We start from the raw sequence: 25,189 nt of genomic DNA on the forward strand, positions 1-25,189 counted from the left end.
CTTTAACCTTACTTTTATTTTAAACTCCACAAGTAAATACTATTTTTATTCAGTCAATATTAATTTAAATATTTTCACATATTTATCCTTTACTGTTCATTCTTTCCTCTATCCTCTTATTTCCATCCAGCATTATTTTTCTTCTCCTTGAGAATTCCTTTTAGCATAGGTATGCTGGTGATTAATTCTCTCACTTTCTGTTTGTCTGGAAATGTCTTTATTTTAATTTTATTTTCTCTGGATATGGAATCCCAGGTAGGCAATTTTAGCACTTGGTAGATATATTAATGTCTTTTCACTTTGTTTTTTCTGTTGAGAAATCATCCCAATGTCTTATTGTTTCTTCTTTAAATACAACATGTGAGGGGGTGGGACCAAGATGGTGGAATACTCAGATGCTTCCTGTAGCCCTCTTACAACAAACACCCAAGAAAACAAGTGAATCAAATATATATGACAGTCTGAGAACCCTATCATCAAAGACAAAGCTGAAGAATCAGACCGAGTGGCAGGTGGAAGGAGTGACAATTCAGAAGCAGCGGAAACAGGAAACTGCAGATCACAGATTCGCTGGTGCCCTAGTGCTAGCTGAGTCTGCACAGCACACACTGGCTAAGGCAAGCAGCAACATTCCAGGCTGAGGCCCACCAAATTGGTGCAGCCAAGCAGCAACAAATCAGCACACACAGCCAGATGAAACACGAGAGACACCAGACCTGTGAAAGTTAAGTGCAAGCTCTCAACTTACCACGTGTGCTGGGGGAATAACTCCTCCTCCCCCAGAGCTTCGCAGCGGAGAAGCACTTCCTTCCCCTCACCCATCCCCCACCCCGCTCTGTCACCTGTCCCATGGCATTCAACAATGCCATGCCCCCTAAGGCAGGAACTCAGGGTTGGTTGGGAGGCCCTGCTCCTTTGCCCAACCAATGATGTACAGGGTTCACAGACTTGCAGCACTCTTCACCCCTGCCCAGTACCTTGTGGGCCAGTTCATCGTTGCATGCCCTTATTAGCATAAAACAGCAGGGCATACACCTGAAGCTCATTTTCATCTGGAGCAGTCAAGGAGGAGCTGCAGGTTTGTGACATTTGACACTGCCCTACTCTCAAAGAAGGCACCTCACCCACCCACACTGGGGGCTGGAGGGCTGGTGGTACCACCCACTCCATCTAGCTGCCCATGTCAGGGGTCTGCAAAGTAGTGGTACCTCCCAGTCCCTCCAGCCAATGGCACAGGGTGCCCAAGGACTGGCTGCACTAGCCCACCCAGTAAGCAGTCTAGGAGACAGGGAAACACCCTCTATCCAGGCACCTGGGGGCAGCCATCAGCCTCCTGCCTTGCCCCCCACATTGCCCTCCACTGCAGCCTAGGCCTGTGCCTGCTCAATTCCCTCATGCAGCCCTGCTCACCTAGGACTGTAGGGGAGAGTCTGCACCATGCACTCAGTGACTGACAACCCAAATAACTGTGCTCTGAATAACTGCACTCCCACAAGAACAGTGAACAGACACCTGGGCTCACACATCTAGTAGCTCTTCTGACCACCTGGAGACTGGACATGAGAGCTTCACATGCCCAGCCTACATGAGTATATCAAAACAAAGCAAAAATACAGGCTGCAGTAAACAAAAATACAATAAATAAATATAATAATGTATTGATGCCTTGGAGATAACAGTCAATATCAAATCTCATAAAGAAGCAGGACAAAATGGCTCCAGCAAGTGACCAAAATAACTAGAAAACCTTCCAAAAGAAGATAAAGCAATGGAACTACCTGATAAAGAATTCAAAATATGTAGAGCTCTCCAAGAGATCAGGAAAGGAGATCAGGCAAAACTCAGACCAAGCCAAGGATCACACAGACAAAGCAATAGAAGAATTCAGGGAAACAATACAAGAGCAAGACAGTAGAATAAACAGGCTGCTAGAAAACACACAGAGACGGCAACTAGAAATCCAAAAGATTAACAATAGAGTTTCAGAATTAGACAAAATAGGTTATAGGATGAGAATTGGGACAATGGAAGTCAGAATTAGTGAGATTGAAGATAAATCCCTTGACGCCAGTTTATTTGAAGAAATATCAGCAAACAGAATGGAGGATAAAATGAAGAAAGCCTAAGAATTATATGGGATCCTATCAGAGGGAAAACCTATGAGTGATCGAAGTACCAGAAAAGGGGTGATAACAGAAAACATAGAATTGTTGAAGATTTGTTGGCAGAAAACTTTCCTAATATCATGAAAAATGAGAAGCTCTCCAAGAAGCTCAGTGGACCCCGTACAGGTTAGACCCCAAAAGAAACTTACCAAGACATAATCAAAGTAGCCAAAACCAAAAACGAACAATCTTGAGAGTGGCTAGAAATAAAAAGTCACCAACAAAGTTAAACCAGTAAGACTAAGCTCTGATTCCTCAGCAGAAACCATGCAGGCAAGAAGTCAATGGGATGAAATATATAAAGCCTTGAAGGAAAAAAAACCTTTGTTTTGACTTTGTCATCGTTTACATATTGACGTCTCTGGTTCCCTATTTTCAGTCTTTTAGATATCATTTGTTTTTGTGAATTCCCTATCTGGGTTGATAACTCATTCATCTGTCCTGTGTCCTAGTCTTGGATTGCTGTCTGATGTTGTCGGTTCTCTAACTGGAGGGCTCCCTAATATTTCTTGTAATTTTCATCTGATTTTTACAAATTCCTTTAATTTCTATTTATCTGGAAATGATCTGATTTCCCCATCATGCTTGAGAGACATCAGACAGCAGTCCAAGACTAGGACACAGGACAGATGAATGAGTTATCAACCCAGATAGGGAATTCACAAAAACAAATGATATCCAAAAGACTGAAAATAGGGAACCAGCGACGTCAATATGTAAACGATGACAAAGTCAAAACAGAAAAGAGGGAAAAAACAGTGTAGTCATAGAACTGCCATATGGAGAGGAAGTTAAAGCAATATCAAGAAATGGAAGACTGGATTAAACTTAGAAAAATAAAGAAAAATTTCAAAATAACCACAAAGGAAACTAACAAACCTATCCCTCAAAATAAAAAAAAGAAGAAAAATATAAAGACTTAGCAAACACAAAATCAACAATAATGAAAGAGATGAAAAGAAAATACATAAACAAAAAGAACTCAGCACAAAAAATTAAGCAAAACGAAGCTGTTCACACCACAAAAAAAAAAAAAAAACCATCAAAATGTACACAAGACTAAATGGGTAGCTGCTATCTGGAGGCAAGATGAGAAGGCAGAAAGGGATAGGAGCTAGTTGAACGGACACAGGAAATCCAGGGTGGAAAGGGGGAGCATGCTGTGACATTATAGGCATAGCAACTAGGGTCAATAACAATATATATAAATTTTCTTTGAGAAACTAACTTGAGCTGTAAACTTTCACCTAAAGCACAGTAAAAAATAAAAAAAAATTAAAAAGAAAAAAATCAAAACAACAGCAGTAAACTCATACTTATCAATAATTACATCGAATGTAAATGGCCTGAGTGCACCAGTGAAGAGACAGAGAGTGGCAGAATGAATAATAAACATGATCCGTCTATATGTTGTCTACAAAAGACACACCATAGACACAAAGACATAAACTAAAACACAAAAGATGGAAAAAAGAATATCAAGCAAACAACAAAAAAAAGCAGGAGTAGCAATATTAATATCAGATAAAATAGACTTTAAAGCAAAATCTACCATAAAGAATGAAGAAAGACACTGTGTAATGATTAAAGGGTCAATACACCAGGAAGACAACCAGAATACATATATATGCACCCAATGACAGGACTCCACTATACATAAAACAAACTCTAACAGCATGGAAAAGAGAAATACATGCCTCAACAATAATAGTAGGAGGCTTCAACACACTACTTTTAGCGAAGGATAGAACATCCAGAAAGAAACTTAATAAAGACATGGAAAATCTAAATGCTATAATCAATCAACTCGACCTCATAGACATACAGAACACTTGACCCAACAGCAGCTAAGTATACGTTCTTTTCCAATGCACATGGATCATTCTGTAGAATACACCACATTTTAGGCCACAAAGCAAGCCTTAACAAAATCCAAAACATTGAAATAACACAAAGCATCTTTTCTGATCATAATGCCATAAAAACAGAAATCAATAACAAAAACAGCAAGGAAAAGACTCAAATACGTGGAACTGAACAACACCTTGCTTGAAAATGACTGGATTAAAGAAGAAATCAAGGATGGAATAAAGAAATTCATAAAATCAAGTGAGAATGAAAACACAATACCAAAATCATTGAGGCAAAGCAAAAACAGTACTTAGAGGTCAATTCATAGCAATAATTCACATCAAAAAAAGAAGAAAGGACCTTAATCCTAAAAAACAAATGAAGGAGAGCACCAAAAGAATCCCTCAGATACCAGAAGAAAGGAAATAATAAAGATTAGCAGAAATAAAAAAATAGAGAGTAGAAAAACAGTTGAAAGAATCAACAAGACTGAAAATTGGTTCTTTGAAAAGATCAACAAAATCGACAAACCATTGGCCAAACTGACAAAAGAAAATCAGGAGAGGAAGCAAATAACCTGAGTAAGAATTGAGATGAGTGACATCACAACAGACTAACTGAAATTAAAAAGATCATAATAGAATACTATGAAAAATTGTACTCCAACAAATTTGAAAACCTAGAGGAAATGGACAAATTTCAAGAAACACACTACCTACCTAAACTAACATAATCTGAGTTAGAAAAACTAAACAAACCCATAATAAGAGATTGAAGAATCATAATAAAATAAGAATAAGTAAATAATAATAAAAGTAAAAATAATCTTTAAAAAACTGCCAACAACTACAAAAAAGCCGTGGCCCAATGACTTCACTGGAGAATTCTACTAAACTTTCAAGGAAAAGCTAACACCAATACTACTAAAGGTATTTCAGAGCATTGAGAAAGAGAGAATACTCCAAAACTCATTCTATGAAGCCGGCATAGCCCTGATACCAAAGCCAGGCAAAGACACTACAAAAAGGAGGAAACTACAGACTAATATCCCTCATGAACATAGATGCAAAAACCCTCAACAAAATTTTAGCCAATAGAATTCAACAACATATCCAAAAAAAAAAAAAAAAAATACATATCAAGTATGCAGGAATGGTTCAACATTAGAAAATCAATCAACATAATCTACCACATAAATAAAAGAATCACAGGATTATCTCAGTAGATGCAGAAAATGCGTTTGGCAAAGTAAAACACCCATTCCGGATAAGAACTCTCAGCAAAATAGGAATAGAAGAGAAATTCCTCAGCATAAGAGAGGGCATTTTTTCAAAGCCAACAGCCAACATCATTCTAAATGGAAACTGAAAGCATTCCCCTTGAGAACAAGAACCAGGCAAGGATGCCCTTTATCACCACTCTTATTCAACATTGTGCTGGAGGTCCTAACTAGAGTAATAAGGCAAGAAAAAGAAAGAAAGGGCATCCAAATTGGTAAGGAAGAGGTAAAACTATCCCTATGTGCAGGAGATACGATCTTATCCACAGAAAACCCCAAAGAATCCACAAGAAGGCTGCTGGAATTAATAGTGGAGTTCAACAGAGTATCTGGATACAAGATAAACATACAAAAATCAGTAAGATTCTTCTACACCAACAAAGAGAACTTCAGAAAGGAAATCACCAAATCAATACCATTTAAAATAGCCCCCAAGAAGATAAAGTACTTAGAAATAAATGTAACCAGGAATGCGAAAGACCTATACAAAAAAACTACAAAACACTATTGCAAGGAACCAAAAGAGACATAGGTAAGTGGAAGAACATACCATGCTCATGGGTAGGAAGACTCAACATTGTGAAAATGACAGTTCTACTCAAAAGCATTCTACAGGTAGAATGCAATCCCGGTCCAAATACCAATGATATTTTTTAACGAGATGGAGAAACAAATCACCAACTTCATATGGAAAGGTAAGAGGCCCTGGATAATAAGTAAAGCATTACTGAAGAAGAACAAAGTGAGAGGCCTCACGCTACCTGATTTTAGAACCTATTATACAGACATGGTAGTCAAAACACCCTGGTACTGGTACAGTAAGTGACACATAGACCAATGGAACAGAATTGAGAACCCAGATGTAAATCCATCCGTGAGCAACCGATATTTGACAAAGGCCCAAAGTCGGTTAAATGGGGAAAAGACTGTCTTTAACAAATGGTGCTGGCATAACTGGATGTCCATCTATAAAAACATGAAACAAAACCCATACCTTACACCATACACAGAAACTAACTCAAAATGGATCAAAGATCTAAATATAAAATCTAAAATGATAAAGATCATGGAAGAAAAAATAGGGGCAATGCTAGGGACATGGCATAAATAGTAGTATACAAACTATAACTAACAATGCAGAAACACCAGCAGGAAAACTAGCTAACTTATGCTCATCAAAAGACCTCTCCAAGAGAGTAAAAAGAGAACCTACAGACGGGAAAAAAATTTTGGCTACGACTTATCTGAGAAGGGTCTAATCTCTAAAATCTGTAAGATACTGCAACACCTCAAAAGCAAAAAGACAAATAATCCACTTAAAAAGTGGGCAAAGGATATGAACAGACACTTCTCCAAAGAAGACATTGAGGCAGCTAATGGACACATGAGGAAATGCTGGTGATCATTAGCCGTTAGTGAAATGGAAATCAAAACTACATTGAGATACCATCTCACTCTGACAATACTGGCACTAACAGAAAATAACAAATGTTGGAGAGGTTGTGGGGAGATTGGAACTCTTACGTACCACTGGTAAATAAAAACCACCGCTGGTAGAAATATAAAATGGTACAACCACTTTAGAAAATGATATGATGCTTCCTTAAAAAGCTAGAAATAGAAATACCATATGATCCAGCAATCCCGCGGTCCTTGGAATGTAACTTAAAGAATTAACACCTGTCAAACAAATAGACATATGCACATTCATGTTCACTGCACCACTATTCACGATAGCAAAAAGATGGGAACAACCTAAATGCCCATCTACGGATGAATGGATAAACCAGTTGAGGTACATACACACAATGAAATGCTGTGCAACGATAAAGAACAATGATGAATCAGCAAAACATCTCACAACATGGATGAATCTGGAGGGCATTATGCTGAGTGAAATAACTCAGTCCCAAAAGGGCAAATATTGTATGAGACCACTAATACAAGAACTCAACAAAAGATTTACACACAGAAGAAAGCATTCTATGGTTATGAGTGTGGGGAGGGTGGGTGAAGGGAAGTCGTGTGTCACCTTTGGTAAAGGGAAGAATAACACACAGTATAAGGGATGTCAGCACAACTGGACCAAAGAAAAAGCATAGACGTTTCCTAGACACATCTAAACAGTTTGAGGGATTGAATAGCTGGGGCTGAGGCCTGGGGATGATAATCTCAGGGGACGTGTAGGTCATTGGCATAACAAAGTTTAAAAGAAAATGTTCTACATCCCACTTTGGTGAGTAGCACCTCGGTTCCTAAAAGCCTTTGAGCGGCCATCTAAGATACATTTATCAGTCCTATCCCACACAGAGCAAAGGAGAATGAAGAATACCAAAGACAAAAGGAAAATACTAGATAAGGACTAAAGGACCACATGAACCAGAGACTCCACCAGCCTGAGACCAGAAGAACCAGATGGTGCCCAGCTACCACCAATGACCACCCTGACAGGTATCACAACAGAGTCCCAGACAGAGCTAGAGAAAAATGTAATACAGAATTCAAATTCTTGTAGAAAGACTAGACTCTCTGGTGTGACAGACTGGAGGAACCCCTGAAACTGTGACCCCTGGGTGCCCTGCTAATCCAAAACAGAAACCATTCCTGAAGCCTACTTTTCAGACAAAAATTAGACAGGCTTATAAAAGAAAAAATCACGCGTGGAGAATACGCTGCTTAGTTCGGTCAGATGTATGAGACCAAATGGGCAGAACCTGTCCAAAAGCAGGATGAGAAAACAGGAAGGGACAGGAACTGGACAAATGGACACAGGGAACCCAGGGTGAAAAGGTGGATCATGCTGTCACATTGTGGGGATGGCAATCCGTGTCACAAAACAGTATGTGTATAAATTTTTGTATGAGAAATTGAGCCGTAAACTTTGACCTAAAACACAATAAAATAACAGCAAAATATATATGTGTGTATATATCTATCTATATATAGTCATGGATTGACTTGTGTCCCCCCAAAATATCTGTCAACTTGGCTAAGTCATGATTCCCAGTATTGTGTGATTGTCTACCATTTTGTCATCTGATGTGATTTTCCTATGTGTTGTAAATCCTGTCGCTATGATGTAATGAGATGGATTAGTGGCAGTTATACTGATGAGATCTACAAGATTAGATAGTGTCTTAAGCCAATCTCTTTTCAGATATAAAAGGGAGAAGTGAGCAGAGAGATATGGGGGAACCTCATCCCACGAAGAAAGCAATGCTGAGAGCAGAGCACCTCCTTTGGACCTGTGGTTCCTGCGCGATGAAGCTCCTAGACCAAGGGAAGATTGATGACAAGGACCTTCCTTCAGAGCGAATAGAGAGAGAAAGCCTTTCGCTGAAGCTGATGCCCTGAATTTGGACTTGTAGCCTACTAGACTGTGAGGGAATAAATTTCTCTTTGTTAAAGCCATCCACTTGTGGTATTTCTGTTATAGCGGCAGTAGATGACTAAGACAGAATTTGGTACCGAGAGTATGGAGTGCTGCTCTAACAGATACCGAAAATGTGGAAGTGGTTTTGAAACTATGAATGAATTGAGGACTCAGAAGGAAATGAGGAGAGCTGTTACGTTGGAGTTGACACAGACAGCAAGAAGCAGCAGCAGAGGACGAGCAGCAGCAGAACCAGGAGACCAGCGCAAGACAGTGCTGGAACTGGCCTACGGAGCGAGAAAGCTGAGTGCCTGTGAGTAGGACGCTTCCTGGCAGAGTGGCCTGCCTCCGGGCACTCATCAGTAGAGCTAGGCTTGCTGACGCACGGAGCAAGAACGTTGAGTGCCTTTCGGCCGAACTTTACTGGTGAGGTGGGGTGCCTCCAGGCACTTACTGGTGGAGCTGTAGGCTATGAAACACTTGGAACATTTGCCCCAGCAGGGCAGATGCAGGTGTGAGGCCCGAAGGGCTGAGAGACTGAGGAACCAGGAAGCAGAATGAAGAGACAAGGAACACAGGAAGCAGAGCTGCCTCAGTCTCAAAAGGTATGGCCAGGACCTCTGAGGTTTCAAAGGGTGGAGGCATGGCCTCTTGTTTTTCTAAGGGTGGAGTTGTTGCTCAGATGCACGTAAAGCCTAGGGAGTAGAGATGCTGTCCCAGTAGGCCTGGAAGGAGGAGCTAAAGCCCAGGGCCAAGGGGCCTCCACTCTGAGTCCAGAGAATGTGGCCAATACCTAGAGTCTAGAGGGCAGAGCCATCACGTAGATGGCCTCAGAGAACAGAGGATTATTTTCAAGCCCTGAGGGCTAATTGAATGTGTTCTGCTGACTTGCTTGGTGCCTGTCATCCCTTCTTTCCTTCCAATTTCTCTCATTTGTAATGGAAGTGTCTAGCTTGTGCCTGTTCTGTCATTGTACCTTTGGAAGCAGATAACTTGTATTCTAGATTTCATAGAGGAAGAGAAATTTTTGGATTTTGGACTTGGAGTTAAGACTTTTGCTATGATATGGTGGGGTGAATATGTTTTACATGTGGCAAGGTCATGAGTTGTGGGGGACCAGAGGGTGGAATGTCATGGATTGAATTGTGTCCCCCCCAAAATACCTGTCAACTTGGCTAAGTCATGATTTCCAGTACTGTGTGATTGTCTACCATTTTTTCATCATTTGGAATTTCCCTATTTGTTGTAAATCCTATCGCTATGATGTTAATGAGATGCACTAGATGACTAAGACATATATAAAGTGTCTTTTTGTTTTTAATGATCAGAAGTTAATTTTCTCACAATTTAGGAGGCCAGAAGTCCAAAATTAAGGGTACCAGCTCTAGGAGAAGATATTCTTTCTCTTTCTGCTCAGGAGGAAGGTCCTGTCCCTTTTCAGTTTCTGTTCCTCGGTTCCTTGGCAATATTCATGTGGCATGGCATCTGTCTTCCCCCATTTGTGCTTGTTTATTTCTGTACCTAATCTGTTCCTTTTATATCTCAAAAGTGAATGGCTTAAAAAACCCTATACTGATAAGGCCTCATGAACATAACAAAGAAAACCCTATTCCCAAATGGGATTACAACCACAAGTATGGAGATTAGGATTTACAACAGATATTTCTGAGGGACACAATTCAATCCATTAATATAAAGGAATGAACTATTGCTACGTACAACAATGTGGGTGAATTTCAAAATAATTGTTGTTGTTAGGTGCCCTCAAGTTAATTCCAACCCATAGCAACCCTGTGCACAACAGAACAAAACTGTGTGGTCCTTTGCCATCCTCCTGAAGGTTGTTATGCTTGAGCCCATTGTTGCAGCCACTGTGTTAATCTACAAAAAGCGACAATTTTATCTCTTCATCTAAAATTTTTCTTTATTATTTTTGTGTTATTAAATAATAGTGGTTATAGTGGGACTTTATGACTTTAAAGGGACTGTTTTAACATTTCACCATTAAATGAGATATTTCATGAATATGCTTTACTAATTAAGAATGTTTTTTCCTATTTCTAGTTTGTTAAGACTTTCTGTCATGAATGGGGTTGAGTTTTGCCATACACTTCATTGACAAGATATTGTATGTTTTTATCTCCATTAGTTTGTTATTATAGTGAATTACATTAATAGATTTTTTTCTAATATTGCACCAGCCTCACATTTGTGAAATAAACTTTACTTTGCTATTATGCTGGATTTGATTTTCTAACATTATATTTAGATTTTCCGACTATATTTATAACTGATATTAACCCATAATTTTCATTTCTCATGTAGCTCCTGTCCAGTTTCAGTATTAAGTTTGCGCTATAATCATATAATCTGTTGTGTTGCATTTCATCTTTTCTGTGTCCTGGGACAGTTATGTAAGATAGACATTATCTGTTACTTTTATATTTTGTGGAACTTTCATATAAAGTCACCTGGACATCCTCTTTTCTGGGGCAGATCTTTGACCCCATTTTAGTTTATGTGACAGTTATTGGTATGTTCAGATGTTTTCATTTTGAGCCTATTTCAGAAACATGTCTCTAGAAATTGCCCATTTTGTTTTTCAGATTTATTGGTGTAAAGATTAAAAAATTATTCTATGTAGTGCTTTCTACCTTGAAGGGACATTTCCTGATCAAATTATTAGTCCATATTTACCGTTCTTACACTGTTTCGAGAGTTCCTTCTACTATGTAAGAGGCAGAGATTTGGCTTGCTTAACTGACACCTGTCAGTAGGTGATCGCTACCAAGGTATAAAGGCGCTCTGGTGGTGCAGTGATTGCTACTGACGTATAAAGAAGCCCTGGTGCTAACAGAAAGGTCAGAAGTTCGAACCCACCAGCCACTCCACCAGACAAAAGACCTGGCAATCTGCTCCTGTAAAGATTACAGCCTTGGAAACCCTGTGGGGTAGTTCTGCTGTGTCCTATAGGGTTGCTATGAGTTGGAATTGACTTGACGACACTGGGTTTATTTATGTATAAAGGAACTATGTGGGATTTCTGTAAATAGCGAGCAAATCCAATGGTCCACTGTGTGTTGAATAAATATCTTTTAAAAAAAATTTTTATTGTGCTTTAAATGAAAGTTTACAAATTAAGTCAGTCTTTCACACAAAAGCTTATATACACCTTGCTACATACTCCCAATTGCTCTCTCCCTAATGAGACAGCCCGCTCCCTCTCACCACTTTCTCTTTTAATGCCCATTCCACCAGCTTCTAACCCCTTCTACCCTCTCATCTCCCCTCCAGACAGGAGATGCCAACATAGTCTCAAGTGTTCACCTGATCCAAGAAGCTCACGCCTCACCAGCATCCCTCTCCATCCCATTATCCAGTCCAATCCCTGTCTAAGAGTTGGCTTTGGGAATGGTTCCTGTCCTGGGCCAACAGGAGGTCTGGGGGCCATGACCACCGGGGTCCTTCTAGTCTCAGTCAGACTATTAAGTCTGGTCTTTTTACGAGAATTTGGGGTCTGCATCCCACTGCTCTCCTGTTCCCTCAGGGGTTCTCTGTTGTGTTCTCTGTCAGGGTAGTCATCGGTTATAACTGGGTGCCATCTAGTTCTTCTGGTCTCAGGCTGATGTAGCCTCTGATTTATGTGGCCCTTTCTGTCTCTTGGGCTCGTAATTACCTTATATCCTTGGTACTCTTCATTCTCCTTTGGTCCATGTGGGTTGAGACCATTTGGTGCACCTTAGATGGCCACTTGCTAGCATTTAAGACCCCAGACGCCACTCACCAAAGTGGGTTGCAGAATGTTTTCTTAATAGATTTTATTATGCCAATTGACTTAGATGTCTCCTGAAGCCATGGTCCCCAAACCCCCACCCTTGCTATGCTGGCGTTCGAAGCATTAAGTTTATTCAGGAAACTTCTTTGCTTTCGGTTTAGTCCAGTTCTGCTGACCTCACCTGTATTGTGTGTTGTCTTTCCCTTCACCTAAAGTAAAATAAATATCTTTTTTAAGAAGCAAAGTCTACAAGCATTGAAAGAATTTTTTATAAGCAGCTATAGAGGGATCAATGTTGATCCATTATGGATGCCCTTGATAACTTATTTTTAGATAATGTGTGTTGAATTTTTGAACACTAGTCCTTGTCTAAAGGACGAGGCAGTAGGTATACAGTTAATGTTTTAAGGAACCTTCAAAACAGCATGACAAACATGTCTCTGAATATTGGTCATTATTTGTGGGTTTTAGGTGAACAATCCCAAGTAAAAGAAAGGCTGTTCTTGGGTAACCAATGCAGTTCACTTGGATAGTCTTGCTTCATGTTAGAAGTCTTAATGTCAGTGTCATAGTCAGGATTCTTTTGGTGGTGAATGATTGAAACCCAAGTCTAACTAACTTAAAACCAAATAATTAAATAGAAGGAGGGAAATTCATTTGTCCAGTGATGGAACAAATGTTACTACCAACCTTTTTTCTATTTTTAACTCTCAGTTCTGACTTTCTCCAGAGGGGAAGATTTATTTTGCAGCAGTCTTTTTCTATACGGCAACAAAAGATGGTCCTTAATTTCAGAAAGAGATGCTTTCTTTCCTACCATCTATCTCAATTCTTTCTCCAAGACATTGATTTACTCTGTTCCATCTAGAGGGACAGCATGTTTTGATTGGCTAGACCTGGATCGTTTGTCCACCTGGGTGGGGAAGGGGCAGTGAGCTGGCCATGGTCTCAACATGCTTCTTAGAGAATTTGGGTGGGGTGGTTCCCAAAGGGAAGCAAGCGTATGCCCTTTACTAACAGACCGTATATAACTAGAAGTGATAATTTGTAGTATTGCGTATGTTTAATTTGTTTATGTTTTTCAGATTATTGCAAATCATCATATGCAGTCTATTTCATTTGCCTCTGGAGGGGATCCTGTAAGTATGGATTCATAAAATTTCTTTTTATAAGGGTTGAAAGAACAACCATGTAAAGCATATTAGTCACTACTTGCCTTTTCTCAATATCTTATTATATTTTAGAAATAACTATATATCGTGAGTAATGAAGAATGTGATTTTGACAAAATAGTCCTTGTCACTGATTCAGAAATATTTGGATTAGTTGATGAGCTAACAATACTCTGCTGTGCTATTAGCCATGTAGTTGTCATCTGAGAAGTTTCTTGTTGGTAGCATCTAAGTCACTGAATGCAAGTATGTCATCTATGTGTGGTCTGTCCTCTCTCAGCATTCTCAGTACAGAGTTCCAGACAGACATTTCTAATCAACTGGACTTGGCGTGGAAGGGGAAGCCTATTTGCCATTCTGGCTGTCAACCAGTACTAAGTCTAATCTAGAGTGAGCAAGCAGGTTTGCAGAAACTCACGGAGGGCAAGCTCAGCTGGTCCCTGGGGCAAACTTGCATGTCTTTGCTCTTGGGAGGCCACATGGTGCTCGTTTCCTTTGAATTGTGCAGGGTGGAACAGACAGTCTCTCTCCAACCCTACTTTGCAGAGGGAAGTGTTATTCATCGGCTCCCTACTAGACCAGAGCAAAAGGAGAGGGACATTGAAACTAGGGGGTTTGTGACTGAATCAGAAACAAATCTATTTAAACTGAGAGACTGGAAGGAGGATTTTTGCTCCTCTGTGACATTACGGATCTTCTTCCCATGCCTGTAAACAAATGGCAGATTAAAAGAGTGCAGAATACAGCTTTCGTGACACCAGTAACGTCAAGGAAATGTATGGGGAACATACACAGATCTCGTTCTTGCCCAGAACATACTACCTCCTTTTCTGTCAGACATTAATTATTAAAGATTATACCTTTCCGAAATGAAGTAATGAAATCCTGTTAAACAGCTGGGTTTTTTTCTTTCTCCTATCCGCCTTTAGTTTCTCACTTGCAGCTGAGGAATGAAATTAGGCCCATAAATGATAGGACACAGAAACCGGAGGATCAGTGATAAAAAATAAATCTGGCAGCTGGTATCACTGTAAAGTTTGATTTGTTTTAAACTTATTCTTAGTATTTAAAAGAATATAACAAAAAAATAATTGCCTATCCTAAAAGGAAATAAAGTTCCAAAGTTACTATCTGTAATCATTGCTTCATTTACTGACATCTAAAGTATTTAAGCAAGTTCCTCCATTTGGTTGTTGGTGTAACTTCGTTTTAGGTAAAATATATAACAAAACGCTATTTAAATTAGCCCATTCTTAAAAGCACTTCAATGATTACTTGTCTTCACACTGACTACTGGTCACTCAAATTGTTTAAGCGTGTCAAATCCATTTGGGTTTTACCAGTTCCTAACCTCTCAGTCTTGGGTTTTAACCTCTCAGTCTTGGGTATAGTTATTTTCTAATAAATATAGTAGTTTCATGACACTACCATTTAAAGGTAAACCAGATTTTAAGAGCTTCACCTTTTCCCAAAGAGGCTTCATAGATGACTAATTGTGGACTCATCAGCAAACAGGAGGCATCCAAGGTGGCTGACTCTTAGCAGCGGCTGTGTGACCATAAGCACCCAGCATAATACTGGATCTGAACTCTGATCCATTCAGCCTTGCAATCTGGCCTCGACAGTGACACCAAAGGGTATGTTGGGTAGCAGAACAGGCCACTGAATCCAGCCTGAAAATGCCAGCGTTGTCTTTTCTTTTCCTAACTGGTTGTAGCTCAGCCATCCAAGAATGGACTCAGATGCTTTTTTAAGATATTTGAATGAATTCTGCAAGTGTAATGTGAAAAATAATTACTGATACTTGCCGTAAATTTTCCCTTTTCAAGTTTCAAAGGTTACTGTCATTTTAGGATTGAAAAGCAAATCCTCATTTATTCTAGGGTCCCTTTCCCATCTGTAAACGGGGGAGTAATCACTCTTGCCTCAGAGTATTGATGCATTTAACATTGGCGATAAGTGGTAGCTATCACCATTGTTACTATTGTCCATATTTGCTTTTTGCAAAAGGGCTTAGAATACTAGCTGAATTAACAGTCCCGTGGTCCAATGTAGTAACTGTCATCTTACTAAATTTCCTCCGAAAAGTTTAAATACTGGGTATTTTTCTTCAGCTCCTGACCTTTCTCACTCCTGCCTTTACTTTCTTCTCAAAAAGAGTTTACCTGTCTCCCTTCTGTTAGTCCTGAAAATGGTTCCTGGTAATGCTTCTATAAGGAGCCCTAGTGGCGTCGTGGCTAAGTGCTTGGCTGCTAACTGAAAGGTCAGTTGAACCCGCCAGCCACTCCACGGGAGAAATACATGGCAGTCTACTTCCATAAAGATTTCAGCCTAGGAAACCCCATGGGGCAGTTCTGCTCTTCCTATAGGGTTGCTATGAGTCAGAATTGACTCAACAGCAGTAGGTTGATACTTCCATACCTATATATGCTTTCTCCATTTCAAAAATGCATTGCAAGTATATCAAAATTAAATACATTTCCCCCACTTTTAACCTTTGTAAATTCTTCCTGATACCTACGGTCATAGAATTTTAGAACTCTGAAAGTGTTGAAGACTGCTGTAAACATGAAGAAACAGGTCTGGAGTCAACCATGACCTCTTTTCCCATCATCTAACAGGCCAGGCGACATTGCTGGCACCTTGTCACATCTCAAACTTTAAAACTACCATCAAAAAAAAGAAAGTCCTCAGCAAATGTGGCTTTGCTTTTGAGTGAGTAGAAAATAAAAGCAAGCTTGTAGGTATTGCCTTATTTATATAGTATATAGTTCAAATCTATATTTTTTTTTTGCATAAGAGAAATTTACTTAGGTATATGATTTTTTAAAATACCCTAAGACAAGTTATGCTGACCCTGACCTGCTTCCTGTGTGATTCGTGGTGGGTTACGAAGTGACTGTCCTCAAGGGTGTTACAAACAGGGACCTATATGTCCTGCCAGCTGATTGCATCTTCCCTCTGAAGAGTCATGCTTCTAATCTGCAAAAGGCATTGTGTGTATTTTTTCCAAGATCTGAGATAACAAAAAGCATCTTTAATGATTAAAACTTTATCATTCATCAGCTTACTATTTTCAATAAAAGTCAGAATTACCAAGTAGCTTTTTTGTTTTGTTTTGTTTTTATGAAGTCAGCAGCACATCACTTGGTTTTTCATGGATTTGCTCTTTAAAAAGTGATTTTTTTCCTTTCTATGTATTCCATGAAAGAATCGACTGCTGCCACCACCAATATTGACCAAATAAATGTCTTATATTTTTTGCTTTATTGTTGCTTAAGTTTACTTTTACTAACATCCACAAAACCCATCATCTCTTTTTAATTAACTTATTTTCTGATGTACATGGTATCTATCTGGACCACAGGGAAATTACAGTGCCACGTTCTAGTTTATGACAGCCTCATGATCACATGACCTCTGGTATTTCAGCTTTCAACACATGAGAGGGTCATAGTCCCCAATCACTTTTTTTTAAACATATATGCCCTAAAAGAATTCCCTACCCGCATAAGTTTCTTTTATTTTTTTGTGACATAGTTTGCCTCTAAATTTTTAATCTTCATATTCTTTCCCCAAGGGGGCAGAGAATGTGAACTCCACAATTATTAAACGATGTAGTATGTATTTGTTTATGCTTTCCTTTTCCCTTTAAACAGGAGCAGTAGTGTTTTAATTGCTTGCCTCAGAATCACGTCCTAAGTGTGCTCTTATTTTTCAACAGTGCAATCCATTCATTTTAAATGCAATCGTTTTCCCTTTTTTTATAGGATACTACAGACTATGTTGCCTACGTAGCTAAAGATCCAGTTAATCAACGAGGTATGGAAAGCAACTTCTAGATTTCTTAAGAGCTGGTATATACCAACTTTAAAAAGTATTAAGCGGTTATTTTTCAATGTACAGAATGATGAGGATCACCAGAGTGCTATATTGGGTTCTAGAAAGATTACGTAAATTTGAGGTGGAAATAAATAGCCCTGCTAGCATAGCAAGGAGCCCTGGTGGCATAGTGGTTAAGAGCTCAGCTGCTAACCAAAAGGTTGGCAGTTCGAATTCACCAACCACTCCTTGGAAATGCTGTGGGGCAGTTCTCTTGTTTCCCATAGGGTTGCTATGAGTTGGAACTGACTCGACGGCACCTAACAGCAACAATAACAAACAGTGCAAAGAAAAAAAAAATGTATAGATGGGATTTAAAACCCAGCCATTTGAGAGACCCAGCAACCAAAAGGTGTATTACCTATTTGTATACTCAAAAAAGAACCTGCTTTGGTTGTGATGGAGGGAAAGGCTGCCATGCCCCAGTGGACAAGTGAGCCAATCCAGCGAGCTTATCTGTCTGCACTGGTCTCAGCAAGTGTTTATGTGTATGTGTACACACACATGAGTGTATGCATACGTGTGTGCATATGTGTTGAGCCCGTGCACTTGCCGTACAGCAGCCTGGGATGTCACTTTGAGTATTTACTCCTTCTTATCCCTGGGACCTCAGCTTAAATGTCTCTTCTTTAAAGAGGCTTTCTTTGATTGATAGCACCTCCTATCCCTAGTAGCATATCCACCCCCTACCCCACATGCTCCATAATAATACCTTCTCTCTGTTCTGATAACAATTATCCCACACTTTTATTATTTTATTTACTCACTTGTTAGTGTGTTTAATGCCTGTCCTTTCCACTAGACTGAAAGCACCACGACGGCAGGAACTTGTTTATTTTGCTCATTGTTATTTCCTAAGCAGTTATCACGATGCCTAGAACATATGTGATGCGCAATAGCTATGTTGTTGAATGGCCAAGTGAATAGAAGAGTGAGTTGGTTGGATTGCTCATCCCAGGATTTATCCAGGTTACCCGAAAAGTTTATCTCCCAGAACACTTTGGATCGAGGGCCTGGGGTCCTTGGGTTGCTGTTCTCCCCGGAACAGGCATGGTTAGTATTTTCTCTCTATTTCTAACTTTGGAAAATTCAGATTCCTCCTAGGGATGAGTATTTTAGGCTGGCTCTCCTCCTTCAGTAGAGCCTGTTCGTTGGGCATATCCTCTGCCACCCCATGGATGACGTTTTCCCCAGAACATTTATTAAGCACACATGGACTGGGACTTAGAAACGCAAAGAGCTATAAGACACAGAAGTGGACACACCCCTGGCTGGTTGGGGACAAATGAATAGAACACGCTGGAATGTAGAGCAGCATCGTAGCAACACACACCCCCCACTGACAGACAGGCGGTGGCTGTGCTTGAGGTGCGTTGGCCAGGGATTGAGTCTGGGTCTCCAGCGTGGGAGGCGAGATTTCGCCACTGAACCACCAAGGCCCATCTGAGGGCATTGGCCAGGAATCAAACTTGGGTCTCCTGCATGGGAGGTAAGAATTCTACCACTGAACCACCAAAGCACTCTTCAGGGTAGATAGGAGACCAAAAACCAAACCAAACCCATTGCCGTAGAGTCGATTCCAACTATAGGGCAGAGTGACCCTATAGGACAGAATAGAACTGCCCCATAGAGTTTCCAAAGTGCCTGGTGGATTCAAACTGCCAATCTTTTGGTTAGCAGTCATAGCTCTTAACCACTATACCACCAGGGTTTGTATAGAGAAGAGAGGGCTAATAAATAGGAACCTAATCCTCTGGGGGAAACCCTGGTGGCGTAGTGGTTAAGTGCTACGGCTGCTAACCAAAGGGTCGGCAGTTCAAATCTGCCAGGCACTCCTTGGAAACCCTATGGGGCAGTTCTACTCTGTCCTGTAGGGTTGCTATAAGTCGGAATCAACTCAACGGCACCGGGTTTGGGTTTGGTTTTGGTTTGGTAATCCTCTGGGCAAATGGATGAAGAGAGCTGTTTATAAAATAGGGATTCAGGAAGATTGACTTGGCAGCAAGATGCAGATAGGTGGATTCAGAAAGACACTTAAGGCAGGGAGATCCGTTTGGAAGTTATTGAGATAGAGATGAAATGATGAGGCCAGCCGCAGGTGCAGAGCCTGAATCGTAGTAGATGCTCAGTAAATGCTTGCCAAAAGAACATGGCCTCGGTGAGATGAAAAGGAAGGACAGATAACACATACTATAAAACACTCCATTGAAATCGACTCCTCTAAACTAAATAGTGAAGAAGGATAAGAGTCAAACAGTGAATAGGACAGACAGGAACCCGTGAAGGGGGGACGGGGGTGGGTGGGATACCAGAGAAGAGAAACCTCTTTTAATTATTGCCTAAGCTTCCCTAAAGAATAACTGTTTGCTATTTGGGGGAAGTTCTCTCAACAGCAAACCTTTTGTCTTAACATGAAAAAGACAGGGTGAGAGGAGGAAAAAATACCTCAGGAAATCTATGTGTTTAGTAACTTTGCCAATGGCCATTGAATATCTCTGGGCACAGCATGTCATTGCTCCTCAGTATATGCAGGCGAGGATTTCGAAGATTAATGTAGTTGTTGAGGGTAGTGACTAAGCAGGAGCCATATGCTTGCAAATCACCCGCTTTGCTTAAGTGGAACAAGAAAGCCAGGGAAAATTATGATGAAGCACCTTCACTTCGAAAGCTTCTGTTCTGGTGCCTGAGTAGTTTGTCAGGCCCGAGCTGCCTGAAGGGAGTTCAAGGTAATCCTTGCATGGAGAGCCTGAAGGGGTATTTGTTGAGTGAAGTTATGGTGGGACCTGAGGGGTAAGATAATGGACTCAGGGCCCTAATAGAGGTTTCAGTTCTTTCTTTCTTAGCCCTCTGCCTGTAAATATGAAATAACATAGATGCTGGAGCCAGGCAGACTGGCTTGGAATCATAGTTCTTCCACCATCTTGCCATATAACTTTAGGCAAGCTGTTTCACATCCTTGAACCTCAATCCTCAGTTTCTTTTTCTTTTAAATGGGAATAATAATATCTACTTCCTGACATAGACCAATGGGATAGAATTGAAAGTCTAGAAATAAACCCACACATCTGTGGTCAACTGAACTTTGACAAGGTGCTAAGTTCATTTAATGGGTAAGGAAGAATCTCTTCAGGAAATGGTGTTGGGGAAATTGGATTTCCACATGCAGAAAAATGAAACAGAATCCGTGCCTCACACCATACACAAAATAATATTTACCTCCTGGAGTTGTTGGGAGGTATAACTGAGGTAATGCTCACTGCCTTCCTTCCTTCCACTCATCTTTCTTTCTTCTTTAGGGAAAAGGATATATTGAGTAGATGGATGACTTAGGGTAATTGTTTTGGATTAAAAACTTAGCATTTCTCCATCACTTATTTTTCCTTTTTCTGCTCCCTCCTCCCCTTTTTTCTTTATCTTGATTATAGATGCCTATGCGAGAACCCGCTCTGTTCTCAATAAACCCCCCTGCGTGCACACCCCCTATTGTGAAATCATTTCCACTCACCTGAGCCCCTTGGCTTTAATTTCTGCCCAGAGGTATGGAGACAACTTCCGAGTCCACAAATAATGATTAATTTCATACTAATATGCAAGCCACCGAACTAATTATTCTGGAAGAAAAAGAATTCCTGGCCTCCATGGACTCAACATTTAGTGGGAGAGATAAACATAATCTCATGTACAGAGAAGGAGGGTGTGCTGGTTAAGACTGTATGTCAGCTTGGCTGGGTCATGATTCTCGGTGTTTATGTGTGATCACTCCCATGAGGGAATCTGCTGTGAGTAGTCAATCAGTTGAAAGGGAGTTTCCTTGGGGATGTGGCCCGCATCTGAATATAAGCAGGTGTTCTGGCTTTTTGTGCACTCTGGATCCTGCGGCTGCCTCCTGTTCATCTGACCTCTGGCTCTTGGGATTTGAGCTATCAGCTTATCTGCAGATTTTGGGATCCCTCGATTTTCACAGCACAAGAGCAGGAGCCCTGCTCTCTGACCTGCCAGTCTTGGGTTCACTAGCCTCTGTGGCTACATGAATTGAGGGAAGCCTCTATCCTGATCCATGGACTTGGGACATTTCAGCCTCTACAATCACGTGAGCTGTTTTCTTGATATAAATCTGCCTGTATACATTTTTATATATGGTTTTGCTTCTCTGGAGAACCCAGCCTAAGACATTTGGTACCAAGAATGGTTCTAGAGAAACAAAATTGTAAGGATGAGTTTTCTAAATTGGTTCTGAAGTCTGGTTAGTCTTAAAGATGTTGATGATTTTGCTTCCAGTAGTAAAGAGGGTGCTGCTATTCCATGGCATGAGGTGGTGATACAATTAACACAAAATATCACCACCAGTAGATCAGGTATTGGTGAAAGGCAAGGCTCTGAGTGAACACATGTGTGATGTCTTTCCATAGTTTTGTCAGATTGAGAAGTATAAGGAAACTGGTTCGTTGGTCCTACTTTTGCTAGACAAACCAGTAAAAGAAAGAGATGTGCTCAGGGCTTCAGAGTCAAAGCCAAGTGCTGCATAAATGACCTTAAGGATTCCACTTGTGCTTTGAAAGAAAGCTTTATTTTTTGTAGTAACAGAGTTGAAATTGCTGAAAACCAAACCCAGAGCCTTATTGTAAGAGTGACTGAATTATAATGCTAGCTCAATTGCCAACCTTGAGCGGTGTCTGAAGTTAAAGTAAGGGCATCGATTGGGAAGAAATGGGATCCTGAAACTTGGGATGGGGACATATGGTCAGATAATCAGGAAGCTGGAAACACTGAGCCACTAAATTCTGTTGAATCACTCCTGCCAGCAGCAAGCACTCCCATCTGAAGAGATTACTTCATGTTTGTTTGCTAAACCACCCTGCCCAGAAAAACCATTAGCCTCTCCACTCCCATCTGATGAGATTAGCCCTAGCCCAGCTGCCTCTAAGAAGCCCTTGCCTGAGTCGTTGCCTGGGGCATTGCCTGAGGCAGATGCTTCACAAGACAATGCTGAATATTCTCAAAACAATTTCACGCTACAGATTCTGGCTTCTAGACCTGTAACTAGACTTAAGTCCCAGAAGAGTCCCAAAAGGTGAAGTACAAAGTGTGACCCAGGAGGAGGTATACTACATTCCAAAAGAACTGCTTGAATTTTCTAATATGTACAAACAGAAACTTGAGTGATATGTGTGGGAATGGCTATTAAGGGTGTGAGATAATGGTGCAAGGAACATAAAGATGGATCAGTCTGGGTCCACTAAACACAGATTCTTCAATCAATGTTTCAGCTCGAGAAGTTAGGAAAGGATCTAATAGCTTGTTTGGCTGGGTAGCTGAAGCATGGATTACAAGGTGGCCTACACTAAATCAAGTTGAAGTACCAGACCTGCCTTGGTATACTGTAGAAGAAAGTATCCAAAGGCTTAGGGAAATTGAGCTGTTAGAGTGGATTTATCAGGTTAGACCCACAGACCACACATGGAGTGCCCAGAGGACACACCTGTTACCCCTATTGTGAGGAATACTTTTGTGAAGGGAGCTCCAGCATCCTTGAAGACTGCTATTTTATGTAAATCAGATTTGACAGTGGGAACTGCCATAACTGAATTAAGACATCTAACTACAATGGGGCTGATTGGAACCCGTGGTAGTAGAGGCCAAGTGGCTGCACTCAATCGACAAAGACAAGGTGAGCATGGTCACAGTAATGGACCAGCGGAGTCAAAGCAGTAATCAGAATAGTCTGATTCGTATGGACTTATGGCGTTGGCTACTTAGTCATGGTGTCCCTAGGAGTGAAATAGAAAATCTACTAAATATTTACTTGACCTGTATAAACAGATAAATTCTAGACCAGGTGAACAGCAGTGTAAATTGAATAACCAGAACAGAGAGCCACAGTTCCTCAATCAGTTCTCAGATTTGAGCAAGTTTAAAGACCCGCAACCCCTTGGATGAAGGGGAGGCTGCGTCCCCTTGAGGAAGGACTCCAACACACTGCCAAAATTTTTTCTGTTAATCTTTGTCCCAGCCTTCCCCAAAGGGATCTATAGCCTTTTATGAGAGTGACTGTTCGTTGGAGAAAAGGAAATAATCAGACTTTTTAGGAATTACTGGATACTGGCTCTGAACTGCCATTAATTCCAGGATACCCAAAACATCACTGTGGCCCACCAGTCAGAGTAGGGGCATATGGAGGTCAGATTATTAATGGAGCCTTGGCTCGTGTCTGTCTCACAGTAGGTCCAGTGATTTCCTGAACCCATTCTGTAGTGATTTCCCCAGTTCCAGAATGCATAATTGGAATAGATACACTCAGCAACTGGCAGAACCCCCACATTGGATCTCTGACAAATAGAGTAAGGGCTATTATGATAGGAAAAGCCAAGTGGAAGCCATTAGAACTGCCCCTACATAGGAAAATAGTAAACCAAAGCAATACCGCATTCCTGGAGGGATCGCAGAGATTACTGCCACCATCAAGGTCTTGAAGGATGCAGGGGTGGTGATTCCCACCATATCCTCATTCAGCTCGCCTATATGGCTATGCAAAAAACAGCCGGATCTTGGAGAATGACAGAAGATTATTGAAAACTTAACCAGATGCTGACTCCAATTGCAGCTGCTGTTCCAGATGTAGTTTCATACCTTGAGCAAATTAATCTGTCTCCTGGTACCTGGTATGCAGCTACTGGTCTGTTTAATGCCTTTTTCTCCATACCTGTTTCAAAGGACCATCAGAAGCAGTTTGCCTTCAGCTGGCAAGGCCAGCAATGCACCTTCACTTGCCTACCTCAGGGCTACATTAACTCCCCAGCCTTCTGTCATAATTTCATCTGAAGGGACCTTGATCACTTTTCCCTTCCACAAGACGCCACACTGGTCTATTGCACTGATGACATTATGCTGATTGGACCTAGTAAGGAAGAAGTGTCTAGTCTTATGTGCTAGAGAGTGGGAAATTAATCCCACAAAAATTCAGGTACCTTCTACCTCAGTGAAATTTCTAGGGGTCCAATGGTGTAGGGCATGTTGAGATATTCCTTCTAAAGTGAAGGATAAATTATTGCATCTGGCTGCTCCCACAATGAAAAAGGAGGCACAGCACCTAGTGGGCCTCGTTGGATTTTGGAGGCAAGACATTCCTCATCTTGGTGTGCTTCTCTGGCCTATCAAGTGACTCAAAAAGCTACTAGTTTTGAGTGGGGTGCAGAACAAGAGAAGGCTCTGCAACAGGTTCAGGTTGCTGTGCAAGCCGCTGTGCTACTTGGGCCATATGATCCAGCTGATCCAATGGTGCTTGAAGTGTCAGTGGCTGTTTGCAGTTTTTGGCAGGCCCCTATTGGTGAATTACTGCACAGACCCTTAGGAGTTTGGAGCAAAGCGCTGCCATCCTCTGTAGATAACTACTCTCCTTTGAGAAACAGCTTTTAGCTTGTTTGAGCCTTAGTAGAGACTGAACACTTAACCATGGGACACCAAGTCACCATGCGGCCTGAACTGCCCATCATGAATGGTGTTATCTGACCCACAGAGTCATAAAGTTGGACATGCACAGCAGCACTCCATCATTAAGTGGGAGTGGTATACACGAGATTGGGCCTGAGCAGGACCTGAAGACACAAGTAAGTTGTGTGAGGAAGTGGCCCAAATGTCCATGGTCTCCACTCCTGTCAATTACCTTCTATCTCCCAGTCGGCACCTGTGGCCTCT

General features: G+C 40.9%; 1 protein-coding gene across 2 annotated transcripts in view; it reads left to right on the plus strand.

The window, feature by feature from the left end:
• The window catches only part of SHC4 (SHC adaptor protein 4), a 246,409-nt gene that overhangs the window by 167,438 nt on the left and 53,782 nt on the right, over positions 1 to 25,189 (plus strand). For both annotated transcript variants that reach the window (XM_049899614.1, XM_049899615.1), the window contains exons 5-6: positions 13,529 to 13,582; positions 17,386 to 17,437. In XM_049899614.1, the coding sequence (XP_049755571.1) occupies positions 13,529 to 13,582; positions 17,386 to 17,437 (106 nt within the window). The remainder of the gene's footprint in view (positions 1 to 13,528; positions 13,583 to 17,385; positions 17,438 to 25,189) is intronic.

This window comes from Elephas maximus, chromosome 10 (assembly GCF_024166365.1).
Source record: "Elephas maximus indicus isolate mEleMax1 chromosome 10, mEleMax1 primary haplotype, whole genome shotgun sequence".
Lineage (NCBI taxonomy): Eukaryota > Metazoa > Chordata > Mammalia > Proboscidea > Elephantidae > Elephas > Elephas maximus.